The 22,603-nt window shown below is 42.0% G+C and overlaps 1 protein-coding gene across 5 annotated transcripts in view; it reads left to right on the forward strand.

Annotated features, from left to right (window-relative positions):
* Positions 1 to 160: 160 nt before the first annotated feature.
* zgc:103755 (uncharacterized protein LOC449988 homolog) overlaps positions 161 to 22,603 on the forward strand; it is a 32,512-nt gene continuing 10,069 nt past the window's right edge. Inside the window, exons 1-12 of one of the 5 annotated variants that reach the window (XM_048227459.1) lie at positions 161 to 362; positions 3,928 to 4,065; positions 5,325 to 5,464; positions 5,969 to 6,062; positions 6,739 to 6,900; positions 7,066 to 7,184; positions 14,190 to 14,435; positions 15,983 to 16,118; positions 16,544 to 16,675; positions 20,106 to 20,177; positions 21,390 to 21,587; positions 22,376 to 22,510. In XM_048227459.1, the coding sequence (XP_048083416.1) occupies positions 3,942 to 4,065; positions 5,325 to 5,464; positions 5,969 to 6,062; positions 6,739 to 6,900; positions 7,066 to 7,184; positions 14,190 to 14,435; positions 15,983 to 16,118; positions 16,544 to 16,675; positions 20,106 to 20,177; positions 21,390 to 21,587; positions 22,376 to 22,510 (1,558 nt within the window). In that variant the 5' untranslated portion in view covers positions 161 to 362; positions 3,928 to 3,941. Of the gene's footprint in view, positions 363 to 2,200; positions 2,298 to 3,927; positions 4,066 to 5,324; positions 5,465 to 5,968; positions 6,063 to 6,738; positions 6,901 to 7,065; positions 7,185 to 14,189; positions 14,436 to 15,982; positions 16,119 to 16,543; positions 16,676 to 16,765; positions 16,861 to 20,105; positions 20,179 to 21,389; positions 21,588 to 22,375; positions 22,511 to 22,603 lie in introns of those variants that run through there. The other 4 variants (XM_048227460.1, XM_048227461.1, XM_048227458.1 and 1 more) reach the window with 4 other exon arrangements.

Raw genomic sequence — 22,603 nt, forward strand, 5'->3', positions numbered from 1 at the left:
AGAATTTATTTTCTAATCAGTAAACGGGCTCCGATGGTGGCACCCATGCAAGGCTGCGGCATGCACCTGGCTACTACTCCAACCCAGCTGGTGGCGATAATACGCGATTTTACGACATTTTGTTATTATTAGCCAACACTGCTTTACGCCAGAAGAAGAACCTCCTGATACTAGGGAGATTATAACGGGCTCTGGCTCTGCCAGTACCATCATCCTCTTCTGTTAACTTGCCTTGCTATCGATTAGATGGCTTTCTCCTCAGTGCATGATTTGGGAAGAAATTAACATGTTGTAGGCCTAATGTTAAAAGCATCCATTGAGCAATCACATCAAGGATCACGATCGCCGTAAGAAGACGACAGGTAGGCTATGGCTATGACACATACTGTCTGCTACTGCAATGTTTTATGTCCTTATGATGATTATGTAAGGTAAACCATTAGACTCAGAAGTGACGTTAGCCATATGCCTGGACTAATGTGAGCTAACGTGACAGTTTACTGCATGTATCAGATTAACCTTATATCCAGCTTGCTTGCTGAGAGTGAAGTAACGTGAAAACAAAATATTTGAATCTGTCAATTAGCAGGCACTATTTCGAAACATGAACGTGCACACTTGTGTGGTCTAACCATATTATATTTGGATTCAGAAACTTTATTATGATTATGCTTATGTTGCGTTAATAATTCGATGTGCTACCCAGCTAGCATTTTAGTACTGGCACTTTTCTTTTTTTTAACAACCTTGGGTTTGGAAAAATTGGACGTGCAAGGACCCTTGTTGGTCATTCCGATATCCATACCTTACAAAGAATCTCTGTTCAATGAATTCATAGAATTTGTAGTTCACAACTCCAACGTGATACTTCCGGGTCAGGTCCGACGCTAGATGGCGTTCACTAGTAATGCAAAATACACCAGGACCAATGGAGCTGCACAAATTTGGAAAAGGGTTCATATTTGTACAGACAAAAACGATCTAACTCTCTTGCCCTATTGTGTTTTAGACCAGCCGTAAAATGCATGAAGGATCAGACCTAGTCTACCTTATTTTTACTGATGACATCAGTGAATGCAGAAACAAAGTTTAGAGAAGCTGTCATATAAGCTTAGTGCTATTTGTTCAGCCACCTCTACTTAGCATTGAATCAAAGGTTTATGTAACCCTCAGAGTTTTGGACATCTTTCAAAAAGTCTCTCTAATGTCTCTGTTAAGGCAATGCTCTCCAAATATCTGCTCACAATCCACCTGCAGTAAGCCCTTAGGATAACCTGCTTAGATGGCATTCCTTTAGTTGTCTCAGTTGCATGCAAAGTTTTTTTTCTCTTTCTTTTTTTTATGAAGTAACTTGCTGAAGTATGATGCTGTTGACTTGATGGGCATAGTAAATTAAGCCAAAGGCCTACCTCATCCTTAAAGCAAAGTGATTACCTCATAGCCTGTGTAAATAAAAGGAACTTGGCTAATTTGTGGTAAAAGTAAGACTTGGTCATGAAATGCCACAGGTTTCTATGTAAGTTCATTTGGAACATGTAATGTAAATCAGTAGTAAGGTTGTGTTGATTGACAAGATTTACACATTTACTCAATGGTTTGACTTGAATGGTGCAGATCTAGATCCCAGTGCAGTGACCTGAGTTGTTTAGTTGGAAAAGTGGTCCCTAACTTGATGGGCGAGAACACATTTTGCCTTCTGTTAAACACTTGTGAAGCTTTACCTAGTTGAAGAGGTTCTAGTTTTCTGGATTGGATATCACAACAAGTAGGCTACACTACAGGTATGATTAAGTGGCTATGCAGTTGCTGCATTTCTGGTCACTGGTGCAACAGGTATATCAACATTTTAATGGCACACTAGGCCTCCCACACAGATATCCTTCATTTTATAAAGAACTATTAATGGTGACATTGAAAATAATGACAATTTAAGAAATAGGATCTATAAGTACTTTGTTTAGGAAGACTATTTGGTGTTTGTTGTTGTTCCTGTTTTGGATCATTTGGGTGTGTCCCACGAGAGAGAGAGAGAGAGAGAGAGAGAGAGAGAGATTTGAAACTCTGATTCTGAGAAATGGCATTTCATGAGTGCGTCTTTCTAAAAATAGTACCAAAGTCATGGCATAGAAAAGAGGGGGTGGAGTTTGAAGGTGCAGCGGTAGACAGTTGAACTTGGATATCAGGGCCAGAGTGTGGTGATGCCCCACCAGGGGCTATTTTGGGACCTGTTGGCTTAGCTCTTATGAATTATTTTGTAATGGAATATAGCAGGTCCAAGTCCACTTACCTCAGTCATGGTAAGTCACTTTTACAGCTGAGTTCAGGATTATTTGCGACTTGCCTTATCTTGTGAAGTGTCTTATGATTTAATTGGTTAAGCTTCAGTGTTATGCACTGACGTTCATGTGCAGTTTGCTTCGGCTGTGGCCTCAGTACCACAGGGTGCCAGTTAAGAGTTAAGTTACACGCCATGGTGAAATATTGATGAAACCGTTGCTACATAATGTTATTAATGAAAAGGTTCATAACCGGAAGAGTAGTTAAAGTCCTTTTTGTGTCCCTATATGAAAATAATGGATGAAATGGAGGAAAAGACAATCCTCTGTCAAGTACAATTTTTTTTAGAATACCAACTTTCAAGACTATTTTCCGTTATATCCATTTAAACCCAACCTTCGACAAATTTTGGTCACTTGTCAAAACGTAGGCTACTTGTTTATCGCACTGTGTCCAAACCCTTTAAACCTTTGGAGGAATGTTCTGTGGTCAGACAAGATAAAAAATAGAACTGTTTCTCACAATGGACAACATTATGTTTGGGAGATGCAGGCTGAGGATTGTAATCCAAAGAACACTGTTACAACTATAAAACACAGGGGTGGGAAAATGGTGAGCAGTTTTTTGCTGCAAGAGCAACTGGTATACTTAATAAAATGTGTGGCATCATGAAGTGGATATGTGGATATTTTGAAATCTCCTCCTCAGCTAAGAGGCTTGTAGGCAAACGGAGGTTTCAGCAGGTCATACACATACCTCCAAAATGGTATCAGAATGGCTAATGGACAATACAGTTTGGGAGTGGCCATTACAAAGCCTTCCTTACAGGAAAGCTACACCAACATTTGGAGTCTGAACTGAAAAAGTAGGCTCATGCAAGGTGCTGCTGGAAGAAATGAAAGTCAGTGATGCACAAAGCTTGTGAAAGGCTACCCTAAGCATATCTACTAGAATTCCATCAAAATAAAGCAAACTAACCAAAAGGATATTGAAATGAAATGCTCAAAATGCTTAAAAACTGAACTTGAGGGTATTTAGCTAAGGTGTATGAAGCCTCCTTACCTCAACAGTACTTTGAACAGCCAGAGGATGTAGGTCCTAGGGGCCTCTCCTCCATAGCATGCTATGTGGGTTCTAGGGGCTTCTCCTCCATAGCATGCTATGTGGGTTCTAGGGGCTTCTCCTCCATAGCATGCTATGTGGGTTCTAGGGGCTTCTCCTCCATAGCATGCCAAGGTTAAGAGAACCCGGATTAGACAACAATGTTCATATGACAGCAGATTAAGTAAAAAAACAAACAAACAAGTTGTGCATTAGTACTGACTGATATTGGACATGTCTATTTCCAGAATATATTAATTAATCCAACAGTGATGAATGGTGTAATATATATATATCAATTTATACATATTTTGTTGACCCATTTCACAGAAAGTGTAATGTAATGTAAGTGTAATTTGGTGTTATAATTAGGTTATACTACATTTTGTAGAGTAGGCTAGCTAATTTTGTAGCTAGACAAAAAGTACAAAAGCACTTTATTCCTGCAAACACTTGACTTCGCAAGATAGCTTGCTTTTACAGTGACATTTGGTTTTTGCAAAGCAAATCTATGAACTAAAATAGTTTTGACATGTTGACATTTTGCAGGTCCTGAGAGGGACATGACCAGGGAGGATGTTGTGCAGGAGCCCTCGGAGGGACAGGGGAGGTACAGCAGCTCTTTGCCTTGTGTGGAACGGCCGATCATTCATCAAGTGGCCTCAGCTCCATTGCCCTCAGACGGGGGTAGGACTCTTAGCTCTGTGTTTTAGCTTGATCATCAGTGTACAGTTGAGCTCATAAGCTTATGAACCCATGCTAAAGGTGACTAAAAAGAGGAATAAAAAATATTTTGGAAATTTATCATAATACCTTAAGTAAAAAAATTAGGAAATATCCAACCTTTAAGGACACCAATTTTCTTTGTGAATGAATAATGTATCGTAAATAAGTAAATGTTCTTCCTTAAAATAAGTATTCACACCCCTATGTTAAATTCCTATAGAGGCAGGCAGATTTTTATTTTTTAATGGATCCAGGGTGCTATACGTAAGGGACAACGGCCGCCGAGGTGTCCTGTTATACGGAATTAATGGACGAGGGTGGGGGGCAAAGAACTCCTCCTCCGCCCAGAATCAAAGGCCACCTCGCCAGCCAATCAGAAAAGAGTATTTCTTCTCTCCGGGTGATAAATCCTGATAAAGTTCCCTTGGCCTTTGGAATTAAAATAGCCCCACATCATCACATACCCTTCACCCTATCTCAGGATTGTCATGTGGGTACTTTACATACGATCATCTCTCAATGCAAATCAAACCAGCTATTAGGCTAACTGAAATAAAATCATGCCAATCTCTAGGAATGGTGAAGGGTATGTGATAATACAATTATTTTCGATACAAGTTTTACGACCACTGGTTTTAACTACTGTAGTTGATAGGCTTTTCATGCGCAGTTAGTAAATGCGCAGTTAGTTACAGTAATAGCAAAGGCTGCAATTGATTGTACAGCTTGCAACTCTGTCCCAATGGTCACATCTTTTTCCCATTGTAAAATTGTTGATTCAAAATAATACACTAATCTTGCATTAAGTTTATCTTTAACTTCTGGACTTCTTTAAACTTCTGCCCACTTAGTTTTCTATTTCTACGTTTATGTTCATGTTAAGTTCATGTTATGTTTATGTTAAGTTCCTATCAGACGCTTTTGTCCAATGCAATTTACAGTGACCCCAATAAACATTACATTAATGTTTATTAAGTCATATAGCCTAAGTAAGAAATACAAATATTATTAATAGACAAAATACAATTTAACAGAATAATAACAATAACCATACACAGCTACAAAACACAACTGTGTAAGAATGAGTTAGTTATATATGTATTCCAGATGTTTTGATGAGGGATGACATAACTTTTCATGTCACTGTATGGTTGAAACTTCTCTCTCTCTCTCTCTCTCTCTCTCTCTCTTTCTTTCTTTATCTCTCTCTGTCTTTCCAGAGTTCTCTTTCTTCGACCCCAATGATCCGATGTGTAGGGAGGTTCTGCAGGACCCACAGACCAGCGTGCCTGAGCTCTTTGCTGTACTGAGACAGTGGGTTCCCCAAGTCCAGAAGAACATCAGTCTTATCGGCAGTGAGGTCTGACTCTGTACTCACACATTTCTGTTCTTCTGTTGTCATTGTTACAAATAGCTTTGTGTTGTAATCATTACAGACCTCATCACATAAGAGACATGCAGGAAATTGAACTTAAAAACGATTGGACTGTCACAGGAGTAAATCCAGCTGTTGATATGTTATTACTGGGATCACTCTTGGGTGTGTGTGTGGGGAAGGTTTTGTCTGAGCCAAAAACAAGATAAAGAAGAGCTGGTTTGTGTGACAATCCACACAGAGGCCCTGATTGATTTGTTTGATGTGTAGCAAGCCATGTTTTCCCCCTTGGGATTTGTTTTCAGAAAAGCTGCTCTTCAAATATGGTACCAAGTTGATGTGATAAAACAGTATGTGTCCAAGTTGATATGATATATGGGCTGATAAGCACACTATTGGACTTGTGGCAAAAGCAAAATATGAACCAATTCTGTCATTGTTCTCCACTGATTTCTGGGTTTCACCCAAGTTTCCATCTCTTGTCTATAGATCCTGAAAAGAGGCTGTGGAGTGAATGACAGAGATGGCTTGACTGACATGAGTCTGCTGCACTACTGCTGCAAGGCAGGAGCTCCTGGCATTGGTGGGTGTCTAGCTGATGTGCCCTTCTGAAAAGCCTCCTGTGTTCGCTCATTAACCATGCACTTCCTTTCTTCCCTCCTTCTTATTTTTTCTTCCATCACTCTCTCTTTTGACTGCACGTTGACTAATATGTCTGGGCCCATATTCACAAAGCATTTTTATCTTACCGCTAAGAGTACTCCTAAATCACTCTAAAAGTTTTGAGCTAGGAGTTTTCTCTTAAAACCTATTCACAAAGCTGCTGAGACCAAGTTTTAGTTAGTCAGGAAAAATGACAACTCCTAAAAGCTCCGTTGTCATGGTTGACGTCATTACTCATGCACACGCTTGATTGGAGTGACCACTATGCACGCATTCTCACCAGCAAAGAGCTGTCACTATATTGTGTTTTAATTCTTTACCAAAATGCATTCTGTTTCTGTAAACTCCTCTAAGAGTCCTCCTGGGTAATTTCACACAGAATGATGCTTGATATAATTCTTTTAAATCCCTTCAAGTGCTCCCGGATCATAACAAAAGTGATGCACAACCTTAAGCACTCTTGATCTCTTTAGAGGAGAAACACAACAGTAAACTTTATGGGTTACTAACTTTTTCTGTCCTCACAAAGCCTGGCTGGCTTTCAGAATGGACTTTACAATTTCTTAAAAGACATTTTATGGTGTGACCCAACCCAGGTGATGCAGAGCGGGCAGCAGTCTTTGCTAAGCAGCTGCTCTTGCTTGGTGCTGAGCCCTCGCTCCGCAGCCGATGGACCAACATGAGTGCCCTGCACTACGCTGCGTACTTTGATGTCCCTCAGCTCATCCGTGTGGTGCTCGAGGCCTCCCAACCTGGAGGTGAGATGACTGTACAGTAAACAGTAAACAAGGGAGGGGGAACGAAGGATGAAGAGAACAGGACAGAGAGAGATGGTGTATATGTGGTGTTCTGGTTTGAACAGGATTTCTTTATGTTCTTGGAAACGCTCACAACCAAACACTCTGATTGTTTTCTGTCTCTAGAGGTGGATGCCACCTGCAGTGACTTTGATTTTGGCACTGCTCTGCACATCGCTGCCTCCAACCTGTGCACGTCTGCTGTGAAGTGTTTACTGGAGCTGGGAGCCAACCCTGCCTTTCGGGTACGTCTTCCCTCTTTGTAGCGCTGTCTACTTCTCTTCTCTTAAAACATCCCAATCAGCTTTGGGAAGCCAAGATGGATGCATTGCAGCAGTTCTCTTTAGCAAATGAGATGACATGCAGAAATTGTTTTGATACAGCTACTGTTTTTGGAGTTTTGGAACTCCTTAAATGAAAAGCAGCAAACTTTTATCATTAGTTTCAAACATTTGAACTGTGTTTTATGCTCATGAGATGTTGCTAATGCTACATTGCTAATTGTTAATGAAATGTAGAGCTAGATAGCATGTTTGGAGAAATGTACACATTCACATACAGTTTGATATTCTATAACTGTACAACCAACTTTAAATGGAAGTTTTTGGACTCCTTAAAGGAGAAATCTGACGAGTTTTCCCATAGATCTCAGTTTCTTGAAGTCACCGAGTACTGTTGGTACGAAACCCCCCCCCCCGAAACAATCGTTTTTACTTTTTGCCTAGCTCAATTTGCTACAGCCAGCAGCTAACACAGCCAGGCAGCTCCAGTGCTGGCTGTAAAGGCAGAGTGGCAGAGTGTAGCGGTGTGTTCATTTGTTTCCTTAGCGACAGTACTCTCTGCCCTCGAAACGAAGATCTATGTGAAAACTCGCCGGATTTCTCCTCTAAATGAAAAAAGGTAAAAAAGGCAAACGTATGATTCTGTGTACAATGTGGGTTTGTCTAAATTGTGTATGACGTCCAAATCAGATGTACACCAACTTAAAATACCGAACACTATACTGACACAGTGCTACAAGTCTACAATAGATTCAGTGAGCTGTAGGCTTTTGATTACTTTTCTAAATCCAGCACACATTTATCAGATGCTGGCAATTGAACCTCATTTAGATTCTAAAATCAGTTGCACAGCTTGTTTCCTGAGAGGTTGATGATTCATTACTGGTTTGGGGAGGCAGGAGAAATGTTTTAGATTATTGGGTCAAAAAGAACACAGTTGAGCTGCGCCTTGCTTTTTTTTAGTTCATACATTTATCTGGTGCGGTATTCAAATAATCAGTTAAGAGCTGCTAGGGCGGACTCGCACTCAGAGAAAAACAAGTCAAGTAGATCTTTTTTTTAACCATGTATTTTACATTTTTTTCCCCCAAAATGTTCCGAGGCTTTTTTACCCACTGTGCAAAGGTGCTGTGAAAACGTTTCCATAGAGACTATCCTCAGTGCAAAAGAGCAGCAGCATGAGGAGACCCCATATAAAACCGTCCAGAGCAGGTGCATATGATCAGTGGGCAATGGCCTAGTAGATCACAGCTCATTCAATGGGGACACCACATGATTGGGCACAGTGATCAGACACAAGATGCAAAAACAATCAGATACATACATTTGGTGCAATCACAGAAAGCATGACATATCTAATTCCTTGTTTAAACCATTAGGGTGCAGTGTTTTTAATAAAAAATATATCTGCATTCACATTGCAATAAACATTTGTCTACATTTACACCAGTGATCAAGACCACAAGCTCAATGCCACAAAATTCCAAGTCCTTGATTGAATGATTGCCATCTGCAAAATGCCTTGCAACAGCGGATTTAGAATCAGTTCTGCTTAAAATGAACTTTTATGTTCATTAATTTGAAATCTTAGTTGTCTCGTAGTTTTACCAACAAAGCCTACTGGGTACCACATTTTAGGCATGCAAGAAGATCGACAACATTACTAGAGCTGCATCTAATAAGCTTTTTAATCTTATACTCTGTCACAACTAGAAAACATTTGATTTTTTTTTTGCATTGGAACATGCAGCACAGTTACAGCATGGAAAGAAACCTGTGACATTGTCCAGATGCTCCTGACGGGTTCTGTGCAGTTTTGGCTCTAGAAAAAGAGAAAAGAGGGGGAGATTTAAAGATTTCTTTACCAACATCATTAGCCTGACTCAACAATTGACAAGATATTCCAATGTTTTTTACAACATCATAGAGTGGCCTACCTAGTGGTGAGAAAGTGGTGTTGAAAACGCAAGAAATAGATTTTCATAGGTCTAGCTTTAAGTAGATAATTTCTATTCCTCCCATGTGCTTTGCCAAACGCTTCATTCAAAACTTCACAAGGATGCCTTCTTTGCAACAACTTATTGAGAAGCTTGTGGGCCTCAACCGGAAAATCACCATCCCTTGCACAGACACGTCATAGCCTGAGGAACTGACTAAATGGCAAATCTTTTTTGAGGGAAATAGGGTGATGGCTTTTGTAGTGCAGGAGACTATTTCTATCAGTGGGTTTGGTGAAGAGTGTGGTATAGATGTGTCCCCCATTAAAAATTACCCTCTTATCGAGGTAACTCACCTGGTCATGGTCATATTCCAGACCGAAATCAATTGAATATATGCAATTATTTAGATGTTGGAGGAAGGTTTGAAGGTCACTAATAGAACCTCCCCAGATTAAAAATACATCAATCCGTCAATGTATCTTTTCCAAAACGGTTGGTGAGAAAGGATTGTGTTTTGTACACATATTGAGATAACCCATAATAAATAGGTTTGCATAGTCAGGGGCAAAACTTGCACCCATTGCTGTACCATGTGTCTGGAGAAAGAAGTTCTTGCCATGGAGAAAGTAATTCTTTGTTCTTTCAGACATTCAGTCAACCAAAACATTTGTTGGGGGACATTATCGGATCTAGAGTCTAAAAAAACTTCAGTGCATCAAGGCCAGACGAATGTGGGATGTTAATATAACATTTTGGAAACCCACCAGAGGCGTTGTGTACACCATAGATAACTGGTTTAATAGGAAAATCATTAGTTACTGTAGGAATTTATATTCAGGCTGACTTACAGGACCTAATGACAAAGCTTGTTTTAAAAATAGCTTCATTTCACTTTTAAAAGAGCTTGTTGAATCACATGGAATGTTTTTGTAGAATTTACAGTCAGATAACTGTCTATTGATTTCATCATTATACATATTAGTGTCCATCAGTACTATCCCTCCCCCTTTATCAGTTTGCTTTACAGTGATGTTAGGGTTATTTACCAGAGATGAAAGATCAGTCTGTTCACCTGAAGTACAGTTGGATCTGGAATGGGATCTTGGTGACTGGAAAAGGTATTTTACATCCCTTTCCACTAGCTTACAGAAAGTTTCAATATTTGCACAATTAACTTGTGGACAGAATGTACTTTTATGTTTAAAGTGCTCAGGAGGATTAACTTCTTTAACAACATTCTGGGCAGTTAAAGGCAGATTGGTTCTATTATGTAGACTACCTAAGTATAAAATATGTGTTGATCACACCATGGGCAACCCAGAGATAAATGTTATTTTGCCATTAGAGTTTTTGACTTTTCTGCTATAATTATTATTCCAGGCAGTGCACTGGTATTAAAGCTGTACCCTGTATGTTTTTTAGATAAATCCAGGATTCAAGGATTTTTATTAGTCACATTCATAAATTCAAGATACTGTTGTAAAGCATGTAGTGAAATAGCATTTAGCTTCTCAACTTTTGTGTGCGTAGGTGTCTATTTATAATGATTTAAGAAAAAGATTTAGAATAATTTAATAAATAGATTGAGAGAGAAGGGAGTAAAAGTGCACTGTGTGTAAGTAAGTACAGTATGGCAAGTCCATGTAATGTACTTTTAAAGAGTTTTATGTGTGTTAAGGATGTGCACAAATAGATGGGTGTATGGCTGGACTATTAATTGTCCTGCAGGAAATCCACCTCACAGTCTGTACAACTGAAGCATACAGATACAGAACAGAGCAAACAATATGCCATTTGTTTCACACAGAAATCCTTATTATGTGCATTACATTAATAGCCAAATCACGTTTGGATTTGAACAGGGTAAGCAAGATAGTGAGTTCAAGTAGCGAAGAAAGCCTCTGTCAATGTCCACGTCTCTCCACCGCAGGCTGTGTGTGTGTGTGTGTCTGTATGTCTGGCCAGATGGTGGGAGTGTGAAATATGGATTAAGAGGGTGATTGGTGTCATTTTGGAGTGCAAGGTGTATGGTGAATTTGTCCAAGAGGTTGGACGTAGGGGAGTGGCATGGGATGAAGCATATGAAACAGTACAGCAAGATGGGTTGGATCATGCTTTTGAAGATGTAGCATTATCCTTATGCATGCATGGACGTTATTCATCAGATTTGCTTTGCTTGCCACTGTCCAAGTCTTTAATTAAATGAAAACAGTGTGTTTTGGACATTAAACCAGGTTTCAAAAAGGGACTTGTTATCAAGCTTAATAAGGACAATGCTTAGTCACTAAAAAAAAGATTCTATATCTGTGTTATCCAAAATGAGTACAGGTAGTATGCCATTTCATCACACACACACGCACGTACACAGACACACACAGACACACACAGACACACACAGACACACACAGACACACACAGACACACACAGACACACACAGACACACACAGACAGACACACACATTTTTGTCATCACCATCTATTCCCAATTTTCAAGTTCTCCCCACAGCCATTTGAAAAAAAATATTTAGCTAATTTATTTCCTGAACTAATTTTTTACGTCCGTGTAGTGCAACACCCAGGGGCCACGAGCTGGAACACAGCAGATGTCTGAGACGAGTCCCCTGGTCCCCTCCAACGCTGTTTACTCTCTGATAAGTCCCAGGCTTGTAAAACTGTTAGACCTATAGGGCAACAACAACAACAACAACAACAGCAGCAAATGTTATTTTTTGACTTTTGCTGCTTTGTTCCATTTACCATTTATCTCTAGTTAGTGTTCATCACCCGTCTAAAATTTAGTCATGGAGTTTGTGGTCATATCAATGTATAATAATATCTGTCAGTGCTGGAGAATAGCAGGCAACAGCAGTGGTGACATTGTGCTATCAAATATGCAATCAAGCCCAATCAAGGATTGCCCTGTTATCATTATCAGTGTTTAAGTGGTAATGTTGGAATAAATGGAATGTTGTTCATTTGCCAAACAGATCATGATTAACCGAGTGGATCATGAAGGATAAATATTGACGATTCTTTAGAAATGTACATTTACCTGGTCATCCCTTTCACATGCTAAACCTTTGATGCATCAGGTAAAATCAAAATGAGTTGTCACTCTCTAAGGGTGTGCTGATATGATCGGCTAAACCAAGCCAGGGCTAGTCGATCCTCCATGTTTAATGGCTCCACATACACACCATCCTGAGAGAAATATGGGTGTAAATGAGACCCAGTCTTACTCTGGTATCAGTAAGCGTTTTGACATGTAGGGGTGTGTTCCCATGGGTGCACTAAATAAATGCTTAATAAAGTGAGTCCCACTCTTAAACAGCTCGGACCACTCCGCTAAATAGCTTGTTGGCTCAGTGGCAGATTATTTATTGTTTGATGAGTGTGGAGAAAATGGCTGCATTTGATCTCTGGCCTTTGTTGAATGACTGTCTCTTGTCTGATTGATAGGGGGCTCTGTAATATAGGATCTGTATCTGTGATTTGCTGCTGTAATTACAGCTTCATGACTGAGATGAAGGACAGTTGTTATTTTCAGTCCAAAGAAGCCACTCAATGGCACACTTCTCAAACAATGGCTGTCATGTTAATAACAGTAAGGTGGAAAGCACTTTGATCAGCCAGAGTTGTGTTTCTATGCCCTGGCTAGATTGCCCCTTTTCTAATAATCAAACAACAAGAATATATGTTCCAGTTTGCTGCTCTCTTTCCAAGTACACGTTCATTAGGTGCAGTCCCTCCTTTAACCATAAGAGGGCAGCATTGTTCTTTATGAACCCCACTATGTGTGGAACTCCCAGAACACTGATGCTGAGTGACACTCTTTCAAGTGCAAAGCCCTTAGAGGAAAGCTTGAGGGGATTCTGGTCGATGGCAAAGACGCCGTTTAGCCCAATCTAAGGTGCAAAGCTAATAAGTGGTGTACCAAAGGTCAGCTTTAACTAGGCTTTGTTCAGCTCACCTCAAATGAATGAGCGGACACCGCCTCTTCCCCATTGCTTCACAAAAGCCCAGTCCGTGCTCCTACGCGGCTGATTGCAGCTCATTGTTGCACCTTATGGCCTAATCAGCGGCACCACACCACTTCACTTCCCTTCTTCCTCAGCTGTTATGAGGTTTCAGTCATTCATGAATGTTCAGCGAAACTAATTTGTCTAGTGAGGAAATGAACCATATCTGCATACATTACACACATCTGTGTGAATTAACATTGACTGTGAATTTAGATTCAATTCAAGTTTCTTCCCGGCAGTTTCAAGAAGGTGGAAAGTAGAAGTAAGCTTCACTTCAATTTCTGAGTCGTCTAGGTGGACTGTGGTCAGAATGTGGATGCTGAGTCTGCAGTCCTCACACCGGCACCTTCTATCAGTTCCACCTGGTGTCAAAGAGGGCTTTAATCATGTGAAAATGTTCTTTTTCCAAACAGTCTCTTGCTCCTCAAGGTCTTAGAATGGGTTGGACGCCAGTTTGGTCAGTTCTGCTGTGAAATTTTCATTTGGAATCTCATTTCTATTTGAAGTCCCACCTCCTTTCTCCAAGAACGCTGATACCTGCAGCCCTTCAGGTCACGCTCATGTCACCTGATCAGTAGGAGCACATACAGACTCAAATAGTTGATAGAGGGATCTGAGGAAACAGTAATCTTTAGTAATGTGGGCATGTGTTTTAGAGCAAATGTATTTACCACTGTGTGTGTGTGTGTGTGTGTGTGTGTGTGTGTGTGTGTGTGTGTGTGTGAGAGAGAGAGAGAGAGAGGCTGTAAGTGTCTGTTTGTGTGTATGTGTTTGTTGTTGTTAGCTCACTTGACACTGCTTGCCAGCCACTACAGCCAAATAGCTTGCTGTTACGCCGAGGCGAGGTGCTTCTGCTGTTACGCTGAGGCGAGGTGTTTCGCTCTGTGGAAACCTACCGTTACAGTGAGCACTAGAATTTGGGGGGGAAAAAAAGCCAAATCCCCATTTGTCTTGTGCATTAGCTGTCAGTCAGGTTATCATTTGATTCCCTTTTCCATTGGCGCAGAATGAGAGGGGCCAGTGTCCTGCAGACGTGGTTCCTGAGTCGGTGGACATGCCGCTGGAGATGGCCGACGCCGCAGCCCAGGCCAAGGAGCTGAGGGTGCTGCTGAGAGAGGCTCTTCCACGCCCCTGTACCCCCCTGCCCCTCTTGCCGTCCCTCCCGGCCGGAGCGCTCACAGACAAGGCCCGCGTCCAGCTAGCGTCCATGGATGTCTGCCTGGGGGACCGCGTTGTCGTAGCTGGACAAAAGGTACAATCGTCCACTGTTCAACTGAATGGCCACCCACTAGTCTTTGATTGCACCTACTGTACAAGTGACTCGATCTTATACAGCAGATAGACTGCAGCTGCACAGCAAATAGCCATTTAATAAACTGCAAGGTACTCGTTCAGTAAAGTGGGCTCTGTCCTTCTTCACCAGACTTTGTACACATTGCACTCACTGCTGAAGTGTCAAGTGTCAGGCTGTTGTTTTTCTAGTGCGGAGTGTAAAATGGTATTCATTACACTACTGAGCTATTCCTCCCCCCATCTGCTTGTGTGATGTATTCTGCTGCAGCCTTTGCAGCTTTAACACATTCCCTAGTTGGCTACAGTACTGCTTTAGACAGTAGTGGAGAAAGATCTGAGGCCCTGGAGAAAGAATGAATCGTTAAGCAGATGATTGCTTTCTGTGACTTTGTCCTTTTCTGGAACGCAAACACACACACACACACACACACACACACACACACACACACTCACACACACTCTCTATTTGTCAGACACACATACACACACACACACACACACACACACACACACATGCACACACACACACACACATGCACACAGACACAGATGAATTTTTCTTACACACATACTCCCCAGCCAGACAGGGTCTTAGGGAATGAGGTGGTAATGAAATCTCATGGCACACTGGGAGCCAAGCTGCAGCCAGCCAGCGGAGTATCTGGAGATTGACTAATCAAAACCCTATTATCTGCAGTGCGGGCGCGGCTCAGTCCTCGCCCCCTGTGCTCTCATCTCCGCTATACATCTCATGTTCTCTCCCCTCACTCATTTGCCTGCTTATGCATGTGGACACACAAGGCGCTTGTCCCATAAGTGTCTCTGCTACTGGGCAGGCTGGTGTTGGAAGTGAGATCACGGGGAAGGCGGGGGGGGTGCTAGAGGGGGCCAAATATAAACATGCGCTGTGTTTAGGGAACAAACGAACAAGTGATCACTTCTCGCTGCTCTCCTGAGGGTGAGGCAGAGGAGGTGATAAGAAGAGCATGTAATAGGTTCACTGAACACACACACACACACACACACACTGAACATGTATTATCTGCATTTCAAAGCCGCTTGCACCGTCACATTTCCCTCTCTCTCTCTCCCCCACGTCTGTGTGTGTGTGTGTGTGCGTGTGTGTGTGTGTGTGTGTGTGTGTGTGTGTGTGCGCGCGCACGCACATGTGTGTGTCTGTGTGTGTCTGTGTGTCTGTTTCCTTTTTGTGGCTCTCTCCCCTGCTGATCACCACTTATCCGGCTACTTCTATATTTGCTGTGTTTGTAGTTTCTCCAACTGCTTGGTATGTGAATGAGTCATTGATTTAAACTCTGGGGTTTTATTTGTGTATTGTTTTGTGTGTGTGTGTGTGTGTTTGTCTGTGTGTGTCTGCGTGTGTGTGTGTGTATATCTGTGCGTGCGTGCGTGCGTGTGTGTGTGTCTGTGCGCGTCTGTGCGCGTCTGTGCGTGTGTGTGTGCGCATGTGTCTGTGCGTGTGTGTGTGCGTGTGTGTGTGTGTGTGTGATTGGCACACTGCGTTTCTGTGGTAGTACAGAGTTTGCTGGTGGTCTGTGGGCTGGTGTGGAGCTCCAGCAGCCGGAGGGGAAGAACGACGGCTCTGTGGCCGGCGTGCAGTACTTCACCTGCCCTCAGAAACACGGTAAGAAACTCTTCTAACAGTCTTCTCACAGGTCCGCCTACAGCTCAGTGGAACAGTCCTCTCACAGGTCCTCCTACAGCTCAGTGGATTTCAAAAGTTACAATCCATCCACTGCTCTGTGAAACTGAGGTCACATCACCAATCCTTCCCCGAATCATCATGCTTTGCAATGGTGCTTTTTTTGGTCACACTTTACAGTATATAAAAGTTCCCCCACAGACTATCTATAGATGCTCAGATTATAAACAAACCTGTCTGTTGACACTCTGTTAACTACAATTTATGGTTAAAGTTAGGTGTTGGATTTGATGAAGCTGATGTTCATTCATAATTGTTCAAGAACAATGTTACATGCTGAACTTGAATGTCTTGTCATTCACTTCATTTCCTCATTGTCTCATGAATGCCCTACCCCACTGCCTCAGGCATCTTCGCTCCCCTCTCGAAGATCAGCAAGCCCTCTGAGCGACCCAGGGTTCGGCCCCGGCTAAGCTCCACACCTGTCCGGCCCCCGCGTCTCTTGGACGTGTCTCACGTCACCTCTAAGGTCAACACAGGTGAGCCGCACACACCTTTATTCTCCATCCGTCCGATCTCTCAACAGTCCCCCCCATCCTGGAGCGCGTCGCTGACTTCTTTTCAAACAGGTGTTGATGACGCTCCAGGGGGCGGAGAGTGGTTGGCACGCAGGGAAGAGCTGGAGTTATTCCTGTCTCCTTTATTTTGGAAAGTCCTGGCAGAGGTTTGTCTGGCACACACCTGGAGACTGTAAGATAGGATTGCCTCCATTTTAAAGTCTTTCTTTATTTATTTATTTATTTATGTATGTATGTATGTATGTGTCTGAGTACAAAGTGCAGCATTCTAGGCAGCATTTGATTTCTGAGCTTTCACCACTCATGTGCTTGACGGCCTGCTCCCCCTAAACTTAGACTTATGGCTTTTAAATGTTACACATGATGGCTCTGCCTTTCTCTAGCAACCCTGCCGCTGGGAGTCTCGTCTTTTCCTCCTTTACGATGTGCCTTTCTCATCATATTTATGCTCCTGGCAGCTGATGCCTCTACACTTTATGATGTCTGTCAGCCTGTAAAAAAAAGAGTTTGGCAAAGTGAGCCCTAATGACTGCAAGACCGGTTCAGACACAAGCTCTCGCTCTCCGAGAGAGAAAGGGAGATAGCAGGTATATGAAGGGTGCTCGGGAGTCGTGCTCAGAACCTTTGGATTTGCATGGGAGCGATGACAGACAGCTCAGTCGCACCTTTTGTGACTCATTCTGCGCCCTGCGGACCTTGGAGCTTTGATGCGGGTGCCGTGTCTTACCCTGACGTTCCCCCAGATGTGTGCCTGTCTGCTGGGGGAAAGGCACAGCCCAAGCGGCTGGTCCTCTAGCCTGTTCCATGCCCTTGGGTGTTTTCTTTGTGTCCGATGTGATGGGAATGGAGAAGCCAAAAGGGAGCTGAAGTATTCTGCGAATCCCATTGATTGATTGTCTAATTAAATGGGTTTAATAACAACGTCTTATAGCCAGGTAGCAATTTATCAGGAGAGGAACAGCGAGAGGAGAAGGGAGTTAGAGAAAGTGTGTGTGTGTGTGTGTGTGTGTGAGTTCTGTGGGTGTGTGTGAGGGAGACCCAGATAGAAAGAGAGCACATCTGTGTGTGTGTGTAGATAGAGAGAGGGCACATCTGTATGTGTGTGAGCATCTCTAGGTGTGTAGATGAATGTTCTACCTGTAGCATATACCTCCTGTCTAGCCTCTGGGTTGGACCTTAAATTGAATATCTAGATATTATTCTCAGAGCACAGCTGGAAGATGATCTTTGAAGAAGGACATTCCATTGCTTCTCATTCATAACCCATAATAACTGTAGACTAAGACCTCAAGGACTGATTTTCCCAGTGTGCGGTGATAATTCAGCTGTTTAACACATTTAATTTTGTGAATAACCTGTGGGGTAGGGAATGTGAGGGATTGTGACTTGTGTTTTAGACAAGAGAGAGATGTAAATTGGGTAACAGTTGCAGTGAAGCTTATGAATATAATCAGAAAGCTTTCCATGGGATTTGTACTGCACTTTCATTAGCCCATGGTCTAAAGAGCATTAGAGTTACATTGAGTTGCATCATAAAATTGCCATTGATGTACTTTTTATATGTAGAGTTAAACTAATTTATGTGATACATAAAGGTTTTTGTGAATTCTTTTAAGACAACCAAAGAACGTTGCTAAGCCAAAAAGTCCGAGCAACTGCTCAGTCCTAGCCTGGTTTCTCTTGTGTCAGTGATTTAGTTAATTGAACATTACTCCCCTGAAATAGCCATTGCTGTTTTTTTTCTCTGAAGTAATTTGAGGACCAAGTTCTCTAATGGGTTTCTCTCACACAGCCTTAGCTTGGCGGTGGAGACTTGGCTGAAAGCAGGCTATTCTGCCCAGATGAGTTGTGACACATTCTTTCCTGAAAGGGAACATGTAAATGCGCCTATCACAAACAATTACTGCCCACGTCAGATTTATCACACCGGCAAAAAATATCACATTCCCTTATTTGGAACTGGTGCATTATATATTTCTGTACGAGCAAGCAGGAAGCAAGTGCACATCTGTGTTAAGGGTTAATGCAATTAATGTATGTTGAATATACTTGAAGTTAACATCCAGTTTGTTTCAAAAGGTTAAACACATTGAAACCAATGTAATCTAATAATACATGTCTCATTTCTATGAACATATTGTAGGTTAATTAGACTACAGAAAAAAGGCAGAAAAGAAAAGTTGGATCATACCAGCACATGTTCTACTACAGTATATAATGTATTGGCCTCAGAAAGAGATTGTATTCAGGTTGGTCATGGGGCTCTCAATCTCCCATGTCTTATACAGTCCCTATGTAGGTCAGGGGTTTTCAACTGATTGTGAACCAGGGACCACCATTCTGACTAATTACCTAACGCCAGGAGCACCACTGAATAAAATACTGATTCCCACATTGCAACTACATTACTGGATCTATGGTCAGGGACCACCAGCAATGTCCGCGGACCACTGGTTGAAAACCCCTGATGTAGGTTATTGGTTACTACTCCTCTTGCATGTTGGGCATCAGGTTCTTCACTGCCCTTCACTGGGATATCCCAGATCATCAGTATATCTAGTTCAAAGGGATGTGGATAAAACATGTTTCTGCAGACAAGTTACAGTTACGTGTCAAAGAATTGAATTGTGTCGAACAACAGAAAAACAGCAGCACTATTCGTTCCTTTTAAAAAATGTCTGGCATACCTGATGCTATGGACCCTTTCAAGATAGTTCCATTATCAGCATCATAGTTGGCCCCACAAGACTTCCTTTTTAACATTCCATATGTTTTCTTAATGCAGAGGAAGTAGATTGGGGCCCAAATAGAATGTCCAAGCATTGTTTTTGTTTACCTTGTTGAAAGGGTCTATATTTCCATGTTCTTATGTTGTAATCTCATCCTACTTTTTCAGTTTAGATTGTTTGGTAATGCTTTTGGTCAGCTTTACCTTTGGTCATTTAAAGCCTTTGACTATTGACCATTGCCATTCACCTCTCTCTGACTGAAGTATTTACTCTTTGTATAACAGTGCACATGCATTGCTGTCTTAGCCAGTAGTTCTCTGCTTTAAGACTAGGGCGCAAAGTGTAAGAAGAAATATCCACAAATGTGTGGGTAGGTAGCACATATCCTTAGCTAAGTTTAGCAAATGTTTTACTACCAGTGAACTCCAGCCCCAGTCGCAGCTTTCAACAGATTCCATTTTCATTTGCTAGGCCTACATCTGACAACTCCCTGTTTGTCAGTAGATTTGTCATGGCTCCTTTTAGTTTGTTGTTTTCCCTCTCGGGTAGTCAACCTTTCATTTTTGTTTCCATTTGATGTGTTTTGCCATCCTGTCGGACTTTGTGTTAGTCTCATCACATGTCTTTGTTTTGTGTGTTTGTGTGCGTGGGTTGTGAAAAAGGTTTAGCAGCTATTAAGCTAAAAGACACTTCTACTGATGAAGACAAAGTTGAGTCTCCAGAATCTCAAACAGGTACTGAAAGGAATGTGGGGTGTGAAATGGCCTGAATGATCTGAACATAATGCTACCAACTGTTTGGCAAATATAAAATCCTGTAATTTGCAGTAGCTGCCATTTTATGTTATGTTTTGTGGAGTCGATGTTGTGGAGAAGAAAGATCAAATTGTGCGTAACGAAAACACAGAGCACATTATTTCGTATCATACTTTGTAATGGTCAGCTGTATTTAGGCAGTCCAAATCCAAGAAAATAAATCTCCTCACTAGTATTTTGCTTCAATTAACACAAATAAGAATGTGGAACTAATGAATGATTTAGCTCAGTGCATTAGTTCCAGAGGGGCATGACTGGCCTGTGAGCAACCTAATGAATGTTCCCATCATTATTACACGATTCTTTGTTTTTATATTCTCTCTTTCGGAGGGGCGATCTCTGGTGTTACTCTCCCTGTAGTCATGGCTCTGTGCTGCCTATCGTACTAGTGAAGGTCCTTTCACAGCAATATGTATTTCTCCAAAACTGACCCTCTGGCCGATGTACGGCAGTAAATGTGAATGTGAATGTTTAGGTGGATTCCTCCCCAAATTATTTAACAATACAAAACACATGCTCAGACTTGCTGTACTCAGAGCCATTTCATCTGAGTTGCTATGTGTCTTTAGTAGCAGTACGCTACGGTAAATAGATCTGTGACGGGGAAACTGGGTAAAGGCAGCAAAGAGCCCAGGGACATATCCAGGGAATTATTGTAGGATTGTAAAAGGTGCTGTGGTGTGTTAAGTAATGTTTTAGATAAATCTACTAGCTGTCGTACCTGCCTGTGTCTGGCTTTGCTTTCTAATTATTCTTGGACATTTGTGGCTCTGTAGTGCAAATTAGATGCAGTGTATTGCCTAGCTGTTGTGTATAGAGTTAGTTGTTTTTCATGACACTTTTGACCTCCATAATGCAAATTTGATGCAGTGTGTTGCCGAGTTGTTGTGTATAGAGTTAGTTGTTTTTCATGACACTTTTGACCTCCATAATGCAAATTTGATGCAGTGTGTTGCCGAGTTGTTGTGTATAGAGTTAGTTGTTTTTCATGACACTTTTGACCTCCATAGTGCAAATTAGATGCAGTGTGTTGCCTAGCTGTTGAATATAGAGTTAGTTGTTTTTCATGACACTTTTGACCTCCATAGTGCATTGAGATCATTCCTTCTTTCTCTTCCAAATGTTCCCCAGGTGCTCTGTCCAGAAGTTGCTCCTCTTCCTCATCGTCTCTGGACTCCAGATATGGCTCAGCAATGCGGTCTCGGCCATTTCCATGGCAACGTCCACCACTGCGGCCTCGGCAGGAGCACCAGTCCCTTGGTCGCAGAAGCCCTCAGCCTCCATCTCACCGGCAACCTCGCCAATCCCTGAGCACGGCACCCCACACTGGTGATTCACCACAACTATGCACTCAGCACAACGCCACACATTAGGCCACCACGGGACCATGCCAGACTAGTTGTTCGTATATGTTCCTGTTCAAGCATGGAACTGGGTACTGTTGTGTGTTCAGTATTTGAGGATATTAAACGTTTTGTTTTTTGAGAGTACCAAAAGTTTTTGTGAGCAAGAGGTAGACAGACTGATAGTGATGTTTTAGGCATAATTCCTATCACACATCTAACAAACCTCTCCACATCATCTAATCACACATCTAACTAACCTCTCATCATCTAATCACACATCTAACTAACCTCTCCTCATCATCTAATCAAACACCTAACAAACCTCTCATCATCTAATCACACATCTAACTAACCTCTCATCATCTAATCACACATCTAACTAACCTCTCCTCATCATCTAATCAAACATCTAACAAACCTCTCATAATCTAATCACACATCTAACTAACCTCTCATAATCTAATCACACATCTAACTAACCTCTCATCATCTAATCACACATCTAACTAACCTCTCCTCATCATCTAAGATGCTATGATGATAACAAGCACATTTAATTTCTCAGTAGGCAGCAGAGGGGCCTTTTCAGAAGTGGTGTTTTGCATTGTCCACAATGGAAAAGCTCCAACAGAGAAGGATGTTTTAACACGATACACAGTGCATATAGTAGCATAGCATCACTGTTGGCATGGCAACAGTCAGACAGATTGCAGTATGTCATTCATTCTCCTGTCTGTGGGTCTCCGGCTCCTCTTTCTTCCCTCCCATCAGGACCGAGTAGCTGGATGCCCTTGAGCGGAGGCCTGCTGGGCGAGGGCCCTGAGTTCCACCTGGGGGAGAGGGTACTGGTGGTGGGCCAGAGGACAGGAGTGGTGCGATTCTGTGGCAAGACCAGCTTTGCCCCCGGTGAGTCATCCGGCCTACAAAAAGGCCTACACAATTTATATCCTGTGAATTGGACGAGCATGGGGCTGTGTGTCTTCAGCAGAGTTTTGCTGA

Source organism: Alosa alosa, chromosome 19 (assembly GCF_017589495.1).
Source record: "Alosa alosa isolate M-15738 ecotype Scorff River chromosome 19, AALO_Geno_1.1, whole genome shotgun sequence".
Taxonomy (NCBI): Eukaryota; Metazoa; Chordata; class Actinopteri; order Clupeiformes; family Clupeidae; genus Alosa; species Alosa alosa.